Source organism: Geotrypetes seraphini, chromosome 10 (genome assembly GCF_902459505.1).
Source record: "Geotrypetes seraphini chromosome 10, aGeoSer1.1, whole genome shotgun sequence".
Lineage (NCBI taxonomy): Eukaryota > Metazoa > Chordata > Amphibia > Gymnophiona > Dermophiidae > Geotrypetes > Geotrypetes seraphini.
The window spans coordinates 121,507,414-121,526,014 of NC_047093.1; the positions used below are offsets into that span (position 1 = coordinate 121,507,414).

The following is an 18,601-nucleotide window of genomic DNA, read 5'->3' on the forward strand; positions in this document are numbered from 1 at the left end:
ATCCTTCTAGTAGTTTAGTGAAGAGGGGAATGCTTGCTAAGGGTCTGTAGTTGGATGTCAGTGCTGTAGAGGTTTTCTGATCTTTGGGGATAGGTATAATCAGTATGTGACCCATGTCTTTGTTTAGTGTTCCGTTTGTAAGGGCCGTTGTTAGCCAAGTGAATAGTTCCATTTTGAATTCTGGAGGGGCAATTGTCATGATTTTAGGGAGACATTCATCGAGTAGGCAGTTTGATTTGTTGTATTTGTTGAATAAATTTAAGAACTGATGCCAATTTGGGAATTCGAAGTGGTCCCAGATCATGTCTGCTCTGGTATTCTGACAGGATCGATGTTCGTGAACTGGTAAAGGTGTAGCATTCTTTCAGTAAGAGTAATAGGGTGCAATATTCTGTCAGTAATAACTGGAGTAGGGGTATAGTATTCTATCACCGTAGCGGTGAAGGAAGTGATCAGATACAGGAAGACTTCGTTTAAGGAATGGAAAAGGTCAAAAACGGATGAAAACTGGAAAAAGCACAAACAACATCAAAGCAGGTGCCATAAGGCGGTAAGAGGGGCCAAAAGAGAATATGAAGGGAAAAATAGCCAAGGAGGCAAAGAACTTCAAGCCGTTCTTTTGATATATTAAGGGGAAACGACCCGCGAAGTAAGTGGTAGGACCGTTGGATGACCATGGAATAAAGGAAGTGCTAAAGGAGGACAAACTGAACACATTTTTTGCGTCTGTATTTACCGAAGAGGATATACACAACATATCGGAAGCCGACAGACTATACGCAGGAAACGAATACAGGAAACTGACAGGGTGGACGGTCAGTCTAGAAGAGGTATGCAGGCAGATTGATAGGCTTAAAAACGATAAATCCCTGGGACTGGATGGCATCCATCCGAGGGTAATCAAGGAACTGAAAGGGGCTATAATTGAATTGCTCCAACTAATAGCCAATCTGTTGATCAAATCGGGAAGGATTCTGGAAGACTGAAAAGTGGCGAATGTTACGCCGATCTTCGAGAAAGGTTCAAGGGGAGATCCGTGAAACTACGGACAGCAAGTCTGACCTTGGTACTGGGAAAAATGGTAGAGACGTTGATAAAGGACCGCATAATTGATCACCTTGACGGACACAATCTGATGAGGACCAGCCAGCACGGCTTCAGCAAAGGAAGATCTTGCTTGATGAACTTGCTGCACTTCTTCGAGGGAGTAAACAGACAGATAGACAAGGGCGACCCAGTTGACATTGTATATCTGGATTTTCAGAAGGCATTCAACAAGGTTCCGCATGAACGACTACTTCAAAAAATTGCAAGCCAAGGAATCGAGGGTGAAATACTCACGTAGATTAAAAACTGGCTGGCGGATAGGAAACATAGAGTGGGGGTAAATGGACAATACTTGAACTGGAAAAGCATCACGAGTGGAATGCCGCAGGGTTCAGTGCTTGGACCCGTGCTCTTCAACATGACCTGGAAATTAGTACGACGAGTGAGGTGATTAAATTTGCAGATGATACAAAGTTATTCAGAGTAGTGAACACGCAGGAGGATTGCGAAGACCTGCAATGTGACATAAACATGCTTGAGAAATGGGTTGCAACATGGCAAATGAGGTTAAACATGGATAAGTGTAAGGTGATGCATGTCGGTAACAAAAATCTTATACATGAATACAGGATGTCTGGTGCAGTACTTGGAGAGACCCCCCAGGAAAGAGACTTGGGAGTACTGGTCAACAAGTCAATGAAGATGTCCGCGCAATGTGCAGCGGTGGCGAAAAGGAAAACAGAATGCTAGGAATGATTAAAAAGGGGATCATGCACAGATCGGAGAAGGTCATGATGCCATGGTACCCCCTCACCTGGAACACTGGTCGCCGTACACGAAGAAGGACATGGTACTACTCGAAAGGGTCCAGAGAAGAGCGACTAAAATGGTTAAGGGGCTGGAGGAATTGCCATACAGTGAGAGATTAGAGAAACTGGGCCTCTTCTCCCTTGACAAGAGGAGACTTGAGAGGGGACATGATTGAAATATTCAAGATACTGAAGGGAATAGACTTAGTAGATAAAGACAGGTTGTTCACCCTCTCCAAGGTAGAGAGAACGAGAGGGCACTCTCTAAAGTTAAAAAGGGGATAGATTCCGTACAAACGTAAGGAAGTTCTTCTTCACCCAGAGAGTGGTAGAAAACTGGAACGCTCCTCTGGAGGCTGTTATAGGGGAAAACACCCTCCAAGAATTCAAGACAAGGTTAGACAAGTTCCTTCAGAACCAGAATGTACCCAGGTAAGGCTAGTCTCAATTAGGGCACTGGTCTTGACCTAAGGGTCGCCGCTTGAGTGGACTGCTGGGCACGATGGACCATTGGTCAGACCCAGCAGCGGCAATTCTTATGTTCTTATATTCAATATTCTGTCAGTAATGGTGAGCAATGGGTACAATATTCTGTAGGTAATAACTAGAGCACTATTTGTAATCTCTGATATGTTTATAACTTTGATAAATTGCTGTGAACCGCCTAGAACTCCCTGGGTATGGCGGTATACAAGAATAAAGTTATTATTATTATTATATAATTCTGTCAGTAAGAGTGAGTATTGGAGTGCAATATTCTGTTTGTAATAACTGGAGTAAAGGTGCGGTATCCTGTCAGCAATATTGTCAGTTTGAGAGCACCGAGAATGGCGCGAAGCCTGCTTTGCCCCGCCCTCCTTCGCGCGCTTTTAATGCGGTTTCTGGGCGTGCTCCTCGATTGGCGAGTTCCTCGGCGACGACGATGACGACACAGAAGGCTCGAGTTCCTCCCGTCCGTGAGGGGCGCATGCGCTCTGTCCCGCTCTTGTGTGACGTCACCGGCCGCCCTCCGGGAGCAGGCGAGTGAAGCCCGGCACTTCCGGGTAGCTAAGGGGGCGGAGCGCGGCGCGTGCCCAGGGGTCCGGGTCGGGAGCCGTTTTGTACGTCGGTGCGGGCCGCTCGCGCGCATTAGCGCTGGTTAACGCGCCCCGCGGGGCTTAGCGCGCGCAAACTCCATCTAAGGCGCTTTGAAACCTTTAAGGCTGGGGGGGAATAATGGAAACGAGCAAAAGAAAGGCCTGAAAGTGCCAGGGAGGAGCCAAAGATGCCAAGCACCAGGAAGTGGGAGTTTGAGCCTGTGATGTATGTGAGCCGTTTAGGACAGGGCTGGCCATTGGCAGATAGGACAAGACATTAGAGAAATAAAAGATCTTAATTAATTTAAAAACATTCCTCTTTAAATCCTCATTTAGCCTTTAGAACGACACTTTCCGTGAAGAATTAAACTGCCTATTTCTCCTCTCAAATCTTACCCTAACCTATTGTTCGACCCTACCTTTTCTTCCCTCTGGGAAACAGCAAAATGTAACTTCACTTCCTAATGTTCTTTCCTATGTGTATATTAGTACGTCAGTATTGTCAGTTTTGTCATAGCCCCTTGATATTTTTTATGCAAAATAACTTGTCTCTTCGTTTTACGCTATAACTATTTTATTATGTAATTCGCTTAGTTTTTGATAAGCGAAACATCAAATTCAAAGAAACTTGAAACTTGACAAGACAGGGGTGATAAGGCACCATTCATTTTAATTTTTTTTAATTTTAATTTTTTATTTTTTTATATACCGCCATACCCGGTGAGTTCTAGGTGGTTTACATCAATTAGAATAGGATCTACGTTTTTCAAGCAGATTTACAAACAAATAAACAATTAAGTAACAAGTAAAAACCGAAATTGACAGAGGATGGAGGGAGGTTGTTGAAGAAAGGGAAGAGAGAAGCTATAAAGGGGGGAGAGAGCTGGTGGGGGGGGGGGAGAAATGAGAGCGGGTGGGGCCGCTATGGGTCTTGTTTGGTGAATAGGTAAGTTTTGAGAGATTTTCTGAAGTCAAAGTAGGAGGGGGCCTCGAGTATCATTTGGGCCAGCCATGTGTTGAGCCTGTGTCAGGCCTCACATTGAATTTTGCTGCCACGGAATTGTACGGCGGCTTTCATAAGGTTGCCCATCCCTGCTCTAAGGTGTGAAGTCTGTCACCTGTGTGTTATTTCCTTTATGGCTGCTGTTATGGGAAAATATCCCTTCCCCTAGGGTTACCGTATGGCTCCAGAAAAAGGGAGCTGGATTGAGACATAAGGATTGTACAGTACTGTACTTCCGTTGCTTTCAGTCCGTCCTCTTGTTTCAAGCCTTATGGTAACCCTACTTCCCTCCATACACAAACTGGTCTCCAGCACCTCAGCAGGGACGTTTCATGTCTTTTCTGAGAACAATTTGCTTCTTTTGCTTTCCCTTATTCCCTAGAGCCTGGTCGGCCTGAAGATGTGGCACTCGTCAGATCCTTTCTGTCTCTAGAGCTCTGACTGGAATGGAGACACATTCTCAGACGTCTAACGGCATCAGCCTCAAGGTGAAGGAGGACACTAAGCTAGTGCTAGAAGCCTTCCTGAGACAGTCCCTGAGCTCTGGTGAAAACACTACAGTTGGCCATGTGGGACGCACTTACCATGACCCCAATAAGTTTATGCATAGGTAAGGATTCTAGAAATGAGCCCAGAAAAGGAGTGGAATGTCATTCACCATCTCAAGTGATCGTGAAATGATTAGAACTTACTGTAATTTAGAAAGGTAGAAAGTTTCCTCTTGTGTACGCCTTTGGTAGTGTATGTCCATCCATCCTGGTTGTCTTAGTATTGCATTTCAAACTTTCTTTTCTGTGCTACAGCACCCCAAGATCCCCTTTCCCCAGGCTCAAACAGATCTATTTATTTATTAATTCAATTTTCTATACCTTTCTCCCAGGGAAGTTCAGAACAGTTTACATGAATTTATTCAGGTACTCAAGCATAATTCCCTGTCTGACCCAGTGGACTCACTATCTAATATACCTGGGGCAATGGAGGAGCAGGTGAATTGCCCAGGGTTACAGGGTGCCAAAGCTGCAGCTGCAACTATGGTGCTGCATTCTCAGACATATGGTATGGTAAAAGATAGCATGGCAAACATAATATTACAAAGCATGGCTAATATAGTATGACACAACTTGGCAAAATGTTTGTTTCATGAGATTTACTGAACCGCCTTATTAAGGAAATAAAATAAAAGCAAGGAGGGAATGAGGACCTCCAATTAATGGGTAAAGAAAAGGAGAAAACACTTTCACTCAGCATTTTATATTTTTAGTTCAAACATTTTATTAAAATTTTACAACAGACACAATGCAACTAAGGAGAACTAAATAAAAAATATAAATAAAACACTTTTCATTCAGAATCTGAAGGAATTAAAAAAATAAAAAGTATACACCGCAAATCTACAATTATTTGCAGTTTACAATTTGCGTACATAAAATATATAGACAAACAATATATCATTCCTTATACAAATATAAAATCAATGATCCTAAGCAATTTAGTATCAGAAACGCTTGAGAAAACAAGTATGTTTTTAAAGATTTTCTAAAATCATTCAAAGACTGAATCAATCTTAATTTTTTTTAAGTGCATTCCATAATTGTGGTCCCACGATCATAAAGACTGAATCTCTAGACATTTCTTTTTTTATAACTTATAGCTTTTATTGTTTGCTAAGGCACATTATACAGAAGATCAATAAACAGAAGGACCATAGAACTGAAAAGCATCATATACAGGATGAACATTATGGTATAGAAAGCAACCAGCAACATTAATTCCCCCATCCCAAGATCCCACATATAACCAAACATCACCTTTACTCTTCATAGCATTGCCATTTCCTAATAAAACCCCCATCCTGTGGTGCTTCAAGGCCATCAGCATATGCAGAGTACCAGTTGTCTAATTTAGTCAGCACTAATTGTATATCAGGAGCAGCAGACTGTTTCCAACTGGCTGTCAGCACCAGGCAAGCCGCCGTTAGGAACAGTTTAGTGAAGTAGACTTCTTCCTCCTCCCAAACACTATCATAATGATGCAGAAATACTAACCCAATGGAGAGCTCAGGAGCCTTACGCAGAATAGATGACAAGGCTTGGAATACTGAGATCCAGAACCCCTAAGCCATTCCACAATCCTACCAGTGTAATCCTACCATATGCAAATAAGTACCTGGGAGCCCACAGCCCCACCAACACTGCCCATCACCCACCCCCAGAGAGTTTTGCTAGGAGAATAGGGATGTAGTACTTATGCAGCAGTGCTTTGTACCCATTTTCCACCATCACAGTGGCTAAGCCAAGCATGGCAGTATGCTTCCAGGTCATGCCCCATTCCTCTGGGGTTATATTTGAATTTCTACATTTCTAAGCTTATTTGCTTGAAATCCGGAATATCAGATAACACTTGGCTGCTTGAACACAAAGGACATCTTGGAACATGAACTTTTAAAGTTCCAGCTAAACAAAGAGGTAACCAGTGTAATTGTTTAAGGATCGGTGTGATATGACCATAATGAGGACATCCTGAAATAAGCCTCAACATTTTGCACGATCTATACAGCTCTCAAATCTTTCTTCGGCAGGTCTACTAACGATGAATTAACAAAGAGCGGATATATGTAAGCCTTTTCTATGGTCCAAAAATTAACTGAACTTGGCAAATCCTTCATAGGTTGTTTGAACTTCAATTTCAAAAATACTTTCTGAATAACTGATTTCAAATAAGGCTTCATAGATAATGCAGAATCTAGAAGCACTCCAAGTTACTTCATTTCATCTACAGTAGGAATTACAAAATTATCAAACGAAAAAGATACAGGAAATTGAAAATTCACTACCTGAAAACAATAATATCTGTGTTTTCGCTGGGTTCAACTGTAGCTTATTAGCTGAAAGTCAGGATTTAATAGTATTCAAACATAAATGAAAAGGTGGCTGTAGTTGACTCATGAACTTGGAAATCGAATTGGATATCTTCAGCATAAAGCCTGGAACGCACTCCTAGGCAATTCAAGATTTTACAGAGAGGAGAAATGTAAATATTAAACAGTAAATCAGTGGTACACCTGAACTGATCTTCACCCAAGATGAACTCACAACATCTAATTTTACTTGGAAATGACAATTCTGTATAAATGACGTGAAGCATTCCAACAGTTGTCCTGATATACCAAATGCTTATAACCTTAAAAATAACTGATGGTTACTCGTATCAAAAGCTGCACTAATATCTAAAATAGCCAACAAAAATACCTTCCCTAAGTCAAATCCGATTCTAATATCATCTGGAACAGACAACATTTCTGTATTATGTTTGAATTTGAAAGCAAATTGATAATGATCAAGCAAACCCTTCTCATCCACCAATTTTTGAATCTGAAATAATGCTAATTTTTCAAGCACTTTAGTCAGAAAAGACAAAGACGATATTGGTCTGAAATTGTCTACTACCGTCCGATCAGATTTTGCTTTTTTTTTTTTTTTTAACTGGTCTTACCACTACACGTTTCAAAATATCAAGAATATTTCCCTCCATAAATGATTTATTCACAATTGCACTAACACTTGGAGCTGTCCTAGAACCTAAATCGAGCTGCTCAGGGATCCACACCGAATTTCATATAGAAAAAGAGCTCACTGGGAAAAATGTATCGCAAAACAGGGTGATTGTGTGGAAAAGTGATGTCATTTGCTTTTGAGATATTTGATAAATAGTGTTTAAAGAAATATAAAATGCAGAAACTTTTTGAACATTCCTTGTAAATCAGAAAGGGGGAAGTGAAATACTAGCAACTCTTCCCCCAGTTTCCAATTTAAATTATCTCACAAAGGCCCCCTTTTATCAAGCCCTCCACTGTGGTAAGAGCTCCGATGCTCATAGAATTCCTAAGAGTGTTGGAGCTTTTACCGCAGCAGCCGGTGATAAAAAACAAACAAACCCTAACGCAGCTTGATTAAAGGGGGCCAAAATTATCTTAAGTTGCTGCCTTTGGCTTTTGGAGAACTAACTTAACCATTGATTTCTTCCTTCTGTTTGTTTTACATATGTTTAAAATAATTCACTTTATTTAATATTCAATGTTTAAATAATTCATTTGTATCAATTCCAATCCCTTTCCTCATGTTTTCTCCCTATTCGTTTTTCTTTTCCTTAAAATTAAGATAAATATTAACATTGTAACTGTTCTCTCTTACTTTCCATTCCCCTATGTATCATGTTTGTTTGTTTTGTCTGTTTGTTTTTAACCCACCTCAATGATGTACAATGGATTCTTGATCTATCTTAAATATTAATTGTTACTCGCTTAGTATGCAATAAGCGATTTATCAAATTTTAATAAACTTGAAACTTGAACTTGATTCATTTCTTTACGACCCTTCTTTTTACCCTTAAAAAAAAGCAGAGACGTACAAGTTATATTTTGTTATCTTTGACAGATTTACTATGTTGCATTTCTACTGGCAAGAATGAATCCATTTCTTATATAGATTTTTGTTCTTTTTTTGGCATGCTTTTGTCAATATTTAGAGGAAATATATGATGATTTATTAGTTCTTCTTCTGAAAAGTCAGACTAATTCGTACATGATGGGTCCGTTATAACATAACATAACCCTCCATTTGTATACCACAAACACCTCACAGTTCTATGCGGTTAACATAGAGAACTGTGTGTTGACAGAGAATTACAAAATAACAATGGAAACATACATTACATTCATATTATTCTAATTTGTATCAGCTGCAAAAATGACTCGAATTCTTGTTTGTTTGTTCATGATCTCTTTCAACATACTTTTATGTTCCAACATACTTCTGTAATGAATAATTAGTTTGCTATAAAAAAGAATGTTTGTGTGAGATAGGATTCACATATGTGAATGTAAACATGACAGCAGAGAAGGACCATATGACCTATGCAGTCTGCCCACAGAACAGACATATTTGTAAACCAGTTCCATTTTATCCTCATCGGCCTTTAGGTATTCCTCTCCTTCATCCCTGAGTCCCACAATTCCATTTTTGTATTCTCCTATCACTAACATATCTTTTAAACAAAAAATCTTGGCTCTTTAAATTTATTTTAAAATTTTCATAGCCGTAGCTGTCCTACCAGTGAATTCCATGGCTTAACACCAGCAATACAAAAAGCAGTCGCTCTGGTATCAGCATATCTCCCAAGCATTATCCTACCCTATTCGTCCTGAATAGATTTTAACCTGGTATAATTAAATCCCAGTCCTGGTTCTCCTTGAACCACATCTTCATGATCGCTGCTAAATCCAAGTCGGTCTCTTCCTTCATAGCTTCTAGATCCAGAACATTATTTCCCTGATTAATGTGTATTTCCCTGATTAATGGATTGGAATTGGCAGGGGCATATGTTAGTCTAGAGGGGACAGGAACTTTCAAATTCAGAAACTCCTGGCATTTTTATTTTTCCTTTCTGTGAAGGTCGCTGAAAGAAAGAGGTCTTGATGTCTCATTGAAAAGGAACAGAAGATGCCCAGATAGGAAAGAGCAACGAGAGAAGGGTGAGAAAAGGCAGAGCCTGAAGCGAGATGAAGGAAAGCTGGAGGCGATTGTCAACTGGAATTCTCTGCACGAAGAGATCAACCGAGTTGAGGAAAAGAAACATGGTTTTAGGACAAGTGTAAAGCAGTTTCTGAGACGTGGTACAAGCCAGTCCAAGAAGGGAAACACCACCACCAAGTCTGAGTCCCTAGATGGTTACCTGGAGGAACAGGTCAAGACCTTGGGCAAAGCAGACTCCCTCAAGAGACAGACAAACTCTCCCTTTTCCTTGGAGCCATCAGGGCAGGAGGCAGATGATGAGGGAGCAGCAGCAGACGGGTACTGCGTGCATGGGACTCGCCAGAAGCAGGGACACTCCTTCTCCTTCAAGAGTCTTCTAAAGAAAAAAACCAAACACAAGGAGCAGGGATGTCACAGAGACCCAGAGCAGTGTCCATTCTCTCAGAGACCCAGCAGCCTGCCTGTGACTCCTTGCTACTCCCACGACAGCCCAGAAGTCCCAGGTAAGAGAGTGGGCTTTGTCTCGTCTTGGTTCAGTTGGGCAGTCTTGAATCAGGGGCCTGCTGATGATATAGGACCAGTCTTTGTTCATTCTTTGTTGGGTTTGATGGTTATACAGGACTGGCACGCTTTCTTTTTTTAGGGTTCAAGGTAGAGGCTAATGATCCAGAGATCTACCTCTTGGCAGCAAAGAAGCTGGATACGCTCATAAAACAGCAGAAGCAGAAGTCTCCTGTGACCCCCAATGGTCTGCTTCATGTGGCCTCCAGTGAAGACATTGAGCTTGGTAAGAAGCCCCATTATAAAGTAGGAGTGCTCTGTGAAATGCATTCTCTTGAACTGATTTATTAACCATCTTTATGAGGTTTGCCACATGGGCACATTTTATTTATTTATTTACCAGGGACACGCTAAACCGAATTAGCTAGCAATGTAGTTACAATCTAAAAACAATACAAAGAAGAAACAAGAACTCAATTAATATAATTTATTTATATACCACTTATATCCTAATTGGTTTTATATTCAGGTTCTTTATCATATTTCCCTATCTGTCCTGGTGGGCTTAAACTCTATCTAGTGTATCTGGGGCAATGGGGGGATTAAGGCCAGGATTCTCCAAAAAAATGCGTTAAAATGTGATGGTCTGCTAACGCAGCTGTGTTGATAGCGAATTGAAAAAAGTGAGACATTTTTTAAAAATCGCGCATGCAAATGAGGTTGGTGTACAGCAGCGAAGATTCGCTACATTTGCATGGGCCCATCTCTGGTGATAACGATGGGTACACGCTAAAAAACCCCACAACAGCGGAAGAGATGCCTACTTACTGCTGCCAAGACACGCCTGCCGCCACTCAGCCACGCATATCCCCTGAAGCAGAAGAGATGCCCACTCTCCCCACTGCCAGACATGCCTGGCACCGCCTGCTTCAGGAGAGATGCTCTCTCTCCCCCCTGCCATAGAACACCTCCCTCCCCTGCCTTCGACGCCCCCTCCCCCTTACCTCTACATAGATGCACAGAGGACAGACTCCCTCCTCCCAGCCCATGGAAAAAGATCATGAAAAGGGAAGGGGGCACAGCTACTAGGAAATATGTCAGTGTCCTAAGGGGGTCGTGAAACAGCCAGTGCCTTATCCTTCGACCCTTTCAGGTGGACCAGTTTATCTTGTTTTGGTTTATGAGATTGTGTGTGTAAATATTTCTTACCTCCCACCCCCACCCCACCTTTCATAGTGGCAGAGAATAATAATGTGGCAGTGGAAAGCAGTGTCCAGGCGAAGGAGGAAATTATCCGCAAGCTAGTGGTGCTCTTGCAGGAGCAAGCTACAGTCATCAATGAACAGGTGAGAGGCAGTGGAATTGGACAGGCTCAATTCAAGCTTTAATCTAGCTTTTCCCAATCACTGTCAAAGCTGGAATAATATTTGACTGGGCCCTTGGCAGCTTATGCACGTGATTTGACTTCACTTCATAATGGCGCCAATGGTTCAGGGTTGCACTGCTACTACTATGAATTAGTTCTATAGTGCTACCAGACATATGCAACGCTGTACAGAGGCACAAAAAAGAAGACAGTCCCTGCTTGAAAGAGCTTACAATCTAAACAGACAAATAAGGCAATGGTTAATCTGCTGGCTGGGTTGCTGAGCATAAGAACATAAAAATTGACGCTGCTGGGTCAGATCATTGGTCCATCGTGCCCAATAGTCCACTCCCGCGGCGGCCCTTAGTTCAAAGATCAGTGCCCTGAGTCTAGCCTTACCTGTGTATGTTCTGGTTCAGGAGGAACTTGTCTAACCTTGTCTTGAATCCCTGGAGGGTGTTTTCCCCTATAACAGCCTCCAGAAGAGCGTTCCAGATTTCCGCCACTCTCTGGGTGAAGAAGAACTTCCTTACATTTGTACAGAATCTATCCCCTTTGAACTTTAGAGAGTGCCCTCTCGTTCTCTCTTCAGTACCTTTTTATGTTCTGTTCCAGTAGGAACTTATCCAACCTTGTCTTGAATCCCTGGAGGGTGTTTTCCCCTATAACAGCCTCCGGAAGAGCGTTCCAGATTTCCACCACTCTGGGTGAAGAACTTCCTTACGTTTGTACAGAACCTATCCCCTTTTAACTTTAGAGAGTGCCCTCTCGTTCTTTCTACCTTGGAGAGGGTGAACAACCTGTTTATCTACGAAGTCTATTCCCTTCATTATCTTGAATGTTTCGATCATGTCCCCTCTCAGTCTCCTCTTTTCAAGGGAGAAGAAGCCCAGTTTCTCTAATCTCTCACTGTACGGCAACTCCTCCAGCCCCTTAATCATTTTAGTTGCTCATTCGAGTAATACTATGTCCATTCTTCATGTGGGAGTAGGGTTATGGCTTGAAGGCTATATCAACAAGGTGGGTTTTCAGCCTGCTTTAAAACAAGGGAAGGGGCTTGGCAGACAAACTTGGGTAATTTATTCCAGGCATAGGGGGCAGCTAGATGAAAGAAACAAAATCTGGAATTGGCAGTGGAAGAGAAGGTTAATGCTAAGAGCAGCTTATCTGAGGAATGGATTCTTGGTGTCGCTGTGGTGTGCTGTTATGAATTTTGCATACTTGTGTCCTTTGGGAGGTGGCCGTGCTGAATTCTGCTGCTGTTTAGACTGGGAGAAACCAATTGCAGTAAAACTAGGATAGGATTACAGCATCCCTAAACTTTTGGGCTTCCCAAACCTGTCCTGGAGTTTTCAGAAATCCCAATAGAATCCCACACTGAGAGAAAACTGTGTGCAGTGCCTCTATTTCACACCCATTCATTGTGATATGCTGTAAACCCACCTCACTGGGGATCCTCCAAGACAGGTTTAGGAATCTGCTGCACTAGGCATGTGCCTTGATGTGGTTGTGTGTGCTGTTATGCATTTTCTGACCAATTCAGACTCTTCAGGGATTCAGGAGCTTTGTAGCCAATCAGAACTGTAGATCGGGGCTTCCCAAACCCGTTCAAGAGACTCTGTGAACAGCTGGGTTTTCAGGACTTCCATTATGAATATTCATGGCATAAATTTGAATGCAGATTTAGCATTGTGGCAATCCCTAAAACCTGACTGGCTCTGTAGTTCCCAGGGTTTGTCTGGGAAGCTCTGGTGTCTCCTCCTCTCCTATGGCTGCTTTTTCTCCTTTGGGCTGTTATAGGATCCTGGGGCTGGCTGTCTTTTGGGTGGTTGACTTCAGTGGTTTCCAAACCTGTCCTGGGGGAACTCCAGTCAGTCAGGTTTTCAGGATCTCCACAATGAATATTGATTTGCCTAATTAATTGTGGAGATCCTGAAAACCTGACTGGCAGGGAATCCCTGCTCTGGGCTCTCATTTTCAATTTGGATACTGGAGTCCCTCTCCTTGTTGGGATAATGAATCTCCATCCATTTGGGCTGTATGAGGGGGTGCTGAAAAGTTCTCAGCCCAACCAACCAACCTCCCTACATTGTGAGCATTATTTTGCCACTGTAGCTGAAAAGAGTGTTATCTTGTTTCATTAAAAGCCAATTTGCAGAAACAAAATTCTATGTTTTGACATTGTTTCAGATCATTGATTGAACCATATCCACGTCATTCTCTTCTTGGTTGGGCTGAGAACTTTTCAGCACCCCCTTGTAACCAGGATACCTTATCACCACTGAATCTTCCTTCCTCCCTTTAGAACTTGCTGGAAGGCCTGGGAGCACGAGGTAGACTGAATATATGTTTGTACCTGTGTTTAGATCAGCGAGAATCCATTGCTGAGGAATACACTGAACAGAATGTCATACCGAAGCTTTAGCAGGCTCGCTGAAGCCTTCACTAGCCAGGCTGACATGCCAGGGAACAGGACAGGAGACGCTGTCAGCCCCAAGCTAATGAAAATTGCACTGACCATGGAGCTAACCAGGAAGGTGGCGGGATTCAGCAGTCATGCTGTACAGACGCTAATGGGCTACAGTCTGCAGTATATGGACATGTTCATTCCCTGGCTGCAGCAGCAAGGGGGCTGGGTAAGTACTGCAGCTTCAGAAAGCACAATGAAATTAAAAAAGCTGTGTATGGCTTTACTGGGGGGGGGGGTGCTAAACAGCTGCTATTATGAATAATCTACTCTCGTATCTTTTCTTCTCTCTTACAGAGTAGTCTTCTTCCCCCCACCAATGTCTACAAATTTATTTGAACCATACCTACCCCACCACAAACCTTTACAACGTAGCAAAAAGTAAACAGAAAATGTGCAGCAAAGCTTCTCAGTTTTATATTATAAATCCAATCATCATCCCTTCCTTTCATACCTCCCCCTACAAACACACCAAATCCAGGAAGAGAGGTGTGAGGTCTAGTTTCTTATCATCCCTCACCTCAGTGCATAAAATAATTAACCCTCCCCAGTGAGGAATGAGATCATCACCCCCCAACCTAGCACTTACATAAAGTTTTCCAAAAAGCCTAAAAAATTACTTCAGAGTATTAAGAATAAAATTTTGGGTCCATGGGGATAGGGACTGTGAATAGGGTTCCCATATGAGCTATACAAGAGGTATTTTGTGGCTCCCAGACTACCATCTGATCTATGTTTTGGGTGTTTTTATGCCTCAGGAGAACATCATTTCTGAAGAAGACATCCCAAATTTTGAGATTGATTAATCACAGAGGAGATGAACTTATCTTTACCTCATCAGCATTAAAGTGTGATCTGATCAAGCCTGAGCCGCCTCAACTGACTAATGGAATAAGGAACTTCTGTTTTTGGCTTTGCAAAGGGGGATTGTGCTGCTGAGGATGGGTCCTGGAGCGAAGCCACTGTCAGAAAAGGTGGTTGTGAGAATCTGGGGCACTCACTCCCACTGTAGAGACTCTGTTTCCCTCATAGGTAACTCTCAGGGAATTAGACTTTTGAAAGATTGTTTACACAGTTTATTTTTTTATATTGTTCACTGTGTTTAAGGTTTAATTTGATTTGATTTTTAATACTTGATATACATAATACAATAAAATTATCATCATGAGTAAGGGTCTCAACTATGCCAGTCTTTCATACTGCTAATAACTGGTAAAGAATAATAGTGAAAGAGGGCTGCTAATCCTAACATGCTTTGAGGTGGAGCGGGTTTTCTGTTTTATCCTTTCCCCAATAACAAAGCGAGGTGAGAGGAACCCTGTCCACTGTGAGGAACTGTTAAAAAAAACAAAAAAAACCCAACTGGCCGGTCATCCACTCTCTCTGCTGGACATGTTGAAACAGAACCTCCAGATTTAGGGTTACCAGATGTCTGGATTTACCTGGACATGGCCTCTTTTTAGAGGATTGTCCAGGCATCCGGACAGATTTGTCTGGGTTTTGAAGACCATTGAGCTTGGGGCTGCATCCGAAGGGCATGTGCGCATGTGCAGATGTGACGCGATGATATCACACACATGATATGGGGTGGGGCCTAGCTTTATTTTTTTTAATAAAAATCTGGTAACTCTATCCAGATTCAACTTAATGGTAAAGGGGCTAGGACTAGTGTTGCCCGATTTCAGGAAAAAAAAATTCTATTCGATTCAGCCTATTGAATCGATTTTTCAATTCAATTTTCCTGCCCAATTGGGTGTTTGTTTTTTTTCAAACATCCTAGTGGGTTTATTTTATAGCCTCTTCACCCCCTTTGCCCGCTCCTACCACTGGCGCTGTGGTGTAAACAAAATAAACAAAAAAGACTTTTCCTCTCTCTCTGTTAAATCCTAGCTCATGTGTGCGGTCTAATACCAGCTCTGGCAGGATACATATTTCAAATCTGACACATTGTAATCACAAAACAGAAAATGGTTGAGGCGCTGATCAAAGATAGCATAGTCCGGCACCTAGACACACACAATCTGATGAGAACCAGTCAACATGGGTTCAGGAAAGGGAAATCATGTTTGACGAACCTACTTCAATTTTTTGAGACAGTGAACAGACAGTGAAATTGATAGTGGAGAACAGGTGGATATTGTATATTTAGACTTTCAGAAAGCATTTGACAAGGTTCCACATGTAAGACTTCTCAGGAAATTACAAGGCCATGGAATAGAGGGAGATATACTAAGATGGATAGGCAAATGGCTAGAGAACAGAAAACAGAGAGTGGGCATAAATGGGAAGTTCTCAGAATGGGAAAAAGTGACTAGCAGTGTACCCCAGGGCTCAGTACTTGAACCCATCTTATTTAATATTTTCATAAATGATCTGGAAGAAGGAACATCCAGTGAAATCATCAAGTTTGCAGACGACACAAAGCTATGCCGGGCAATGAGATCATAGAAGGACAGTGAGGAACCAGAGCGACTTGAATCAATTGGAGAAGTGGGCAGATACATGGAAGATGAATTTTAATGTGGAAAAATGCAAAGTGATGCATTTAAGCAGAAAAAATAAAGATCATAAGTATAGAATGTCAGGTGTAACTCTTGGAAAGACCGAACAGGAAAAGGACCTGGTGTACTGATAGATAGGACCCTGAAACTGTCGGCGCAATGTGCGGCGACGAAGAAAGCAAATAGAATGCTAGGCATGATAAAGAAGGGAATTACGAGTAGATCAGAGAAATTTATAATACCGCTCTACAGAGCCATGGTCAGACCGCACCTGGAATACAGCGTTCAGCATTGGTCTCCATACCTAAAGAAGGATATAAAACTTCTAGAGAGGGTGCAGAGATGAGCAACGAAGCTAGTGAAAGGTATAGAGAACCTGGACTATGAAGAACGACTTAGGAGACTGGGGTTGTTCTCCCTTGAGAAGAGGAGACTGTGAGGGGATCTGATCAAGACTTTCAAAATACTGAAAGGATTCGACAAAATGGAGCAGGGAAAGCAGTTATTTCCAATGTCCAATGTGACACGGACAAGAGGACATAGACTTGAAGCTGAGGTGGGGACAGGTCCAGGACGAATATCAGGAAGTTCTGTTTCATGCAGCGAGTGGTGGACACCTGGAATGCTCTCTGAGGAAGTAATTGAAGAATCCACCGTTCTGGGATTTAAGGGTAAACTAGATGCACATCTCCCTTGAGAAGCATACGGTGATATGGGGACTAAAACTATGCCAGGGTAAGCCTGGCGGGGCCTCCGCGTGTGCAGATCACCAGACTTGATGGACCAGGGTCTGATCCGGAGATGGCAATTCTTATGTTTTCTTGTCTGGTCATTATTCAAACCATGTTGATCTTAGGCTCTGATTGTTTTCTGATCACTCGCTTGCCAGGGTCTCCTGCCCATTTGTGGTTTTCTTCTTTCTCCATGCTAACCATCCATCTTCCATCTCTATCCTCTCATTCATTTCCCTTCCCTCTCCTGGAGGTCTGGCATCTTTCCTTTTTTTCGTCTCCATCCCCAAAGCTGCAGCGATGGACCCCACCATCCCCAGATCCACCATCTTTCCTTTTCTCAACTACCCTTTCATCCAGCATCTCTCCCTCCTTCCCTATCACCCCAGGGTCCACCACCTCCCTTTCTCTTCCCAACTAATCTCCTATCCAGTATCTCTATCTCTTCCACCCTCTACACCATCCCTTGTGTCCAACTTCTCTCCCTTTCTGTTCCTTCCCTCCCTAAATCCCATTGTTCACCATCTCTCTCCCTCTCCTCTGTTTTTAGACCCATTATTTCTTACTTCCCCCGGCATATGTACATCTCTTTGGACCCCACAACCCTTCACTCCCTCTGTGTACTACATTAGGGTCCCCTCCCCCCCCAAAGGCCTTTCATGTCCCCCCCCTTCTTTGTAGCAGCCTTTGGCTTCCCCCTGGCCTCACCTTCAGCTAATTAGGGCAGCCTGCAGAGGATTGCCGGTGCTGTAGTTATCCTAGCAGATTTCCGTCAGCCACCGTAGCAGGTTCCTTCTGCCACGGTCCTGCCCCTCCTCTGATGTCGGGGGCATGATCGTAGCAGGGAAAATGTGCTGCGGAGAACGATGGCTACAGCATCAGCGATTCTCTGCAGGCTGCCCTAATTAGCTGAAGGTGAGACCGGGAGGCCACGGTGGAAGCCAGAGGATGCTATGAGCGCCTATGCACTGCAACACTTCCCAACTGACCCTCCCTTTTCCCCTAAAGCAGGAGCAGCAGTGGACAGCCAGCGAGCGGCAGTGCTGCCGCTCCTACTTTAGAAGACCTGAATGAATTGGCGAGCCCGATTAAAAAAACAATACAAAAAAAGCCCAAAACCAAATCGATTCGAATTGGCGAATCGGGCAGCACTATTTACACATTCAAAATGATTTACATATTTTAGACAGGTATTTATTTTGTACCTGGGGCAATGAAGTGTTACGTTACTTGCCAGAGTCAAACTCACAACCTCAGGGTGCTGAGCAGCTGCTCTAACCACTAGAGGCCACTTTCCACAAAAAAGACAAATGCTATGTTCAGGGACAGGGTGATGCAGAGGAGCTTGGATCCTCCTGATTTATTTTTTTACATTGTCCCCTTATGTGTGTATGAGATGGAAATAAAGCATCCAGGAAAAGGGAGTTTCCATTTTGCAGAAGTCAGGGATTGTTTCCTGCTGTTGAAGTGAAGCATTCAGAAATCCAGGACTGGCCTTGCATATCACTCCTGGAACTGGCAATTCTGCACCAACCACATGCAAGAGAAAAGAGCAGAACGGAGCCTGGA

At 42.8% G+C, this 18,601-nt stretch overlaps 1 protein-coding gene across 4 annotated transcripts; it reads left to right on the forward strand.

Annotated features, from left to right (window-relative positions):
- The first annotated feature begins 2,777 nt into the window (after positions 1-2,777).
- Positions 2,778-14,972, forward strand: BCL2L12 (BCL2 like 12). 4 transcript variants are annotated; one of them, XM_033961316.1, is made up of 7 exons: positions 2,778-2,875; positions 4,318-4,545; positions 9,386-9,969; positions 10,110-10,253; positions 11,204-11,313; positions 13,700-13,969; positions 14,559-14,972. In XM_033961316.1, exons 2-7 carry the CDS (start codon positions 4,382-4,384, stop codon positions 14,604-14,606), a joined length of 1,320 nt encoding a protein of 439 aa, XP_033817207.1. In that variant the 5' UTR covers positions 2,778-2,875; positions 4,318-4,381; the 3' UTR covers positions 14,607-14,972. The 4 variants fall into 4 exon arrangements, with proteins under 4 accessions (XP_033817207.1, XP_033817205.1, XP_033817203.1 ...); XM_033961314.1 differs by having other exon boundaries at positions 2,803-2,899; XM_033961312.1 differs by lacking the exon at positions 2,778-2,875 and adding an exon at positions 2,909-3,158.
- Positions 14,973-18,601: the final 3,629 nt, after the last annotated feature.

Bases quoted from the DNA above. Each gene is read 5' to 3' on its own strand.
- BCL2L12 (XM_033961316.1), top strand. From the start codon at position 4,382: ATGGAGACACATTCTCAGACGTCTAACGGCATCAGCCTCAAGGTGAAG. The intron at 9,970-10,109 runs GTAAGAGAGTGG...TTCTTTTTTTAG, and splicing joins CGACAGCCCAGAAGTCCCAG to GGTTCAAGGTAGAGGCTAAT. The intron at 11,314-13,699 runs GTGAGAGGCAGT...ACCTGTGTTTAG, and splicing joins CTACAGTCATCAATGAACAG to ATCAGCGAGAATCCATTGCT.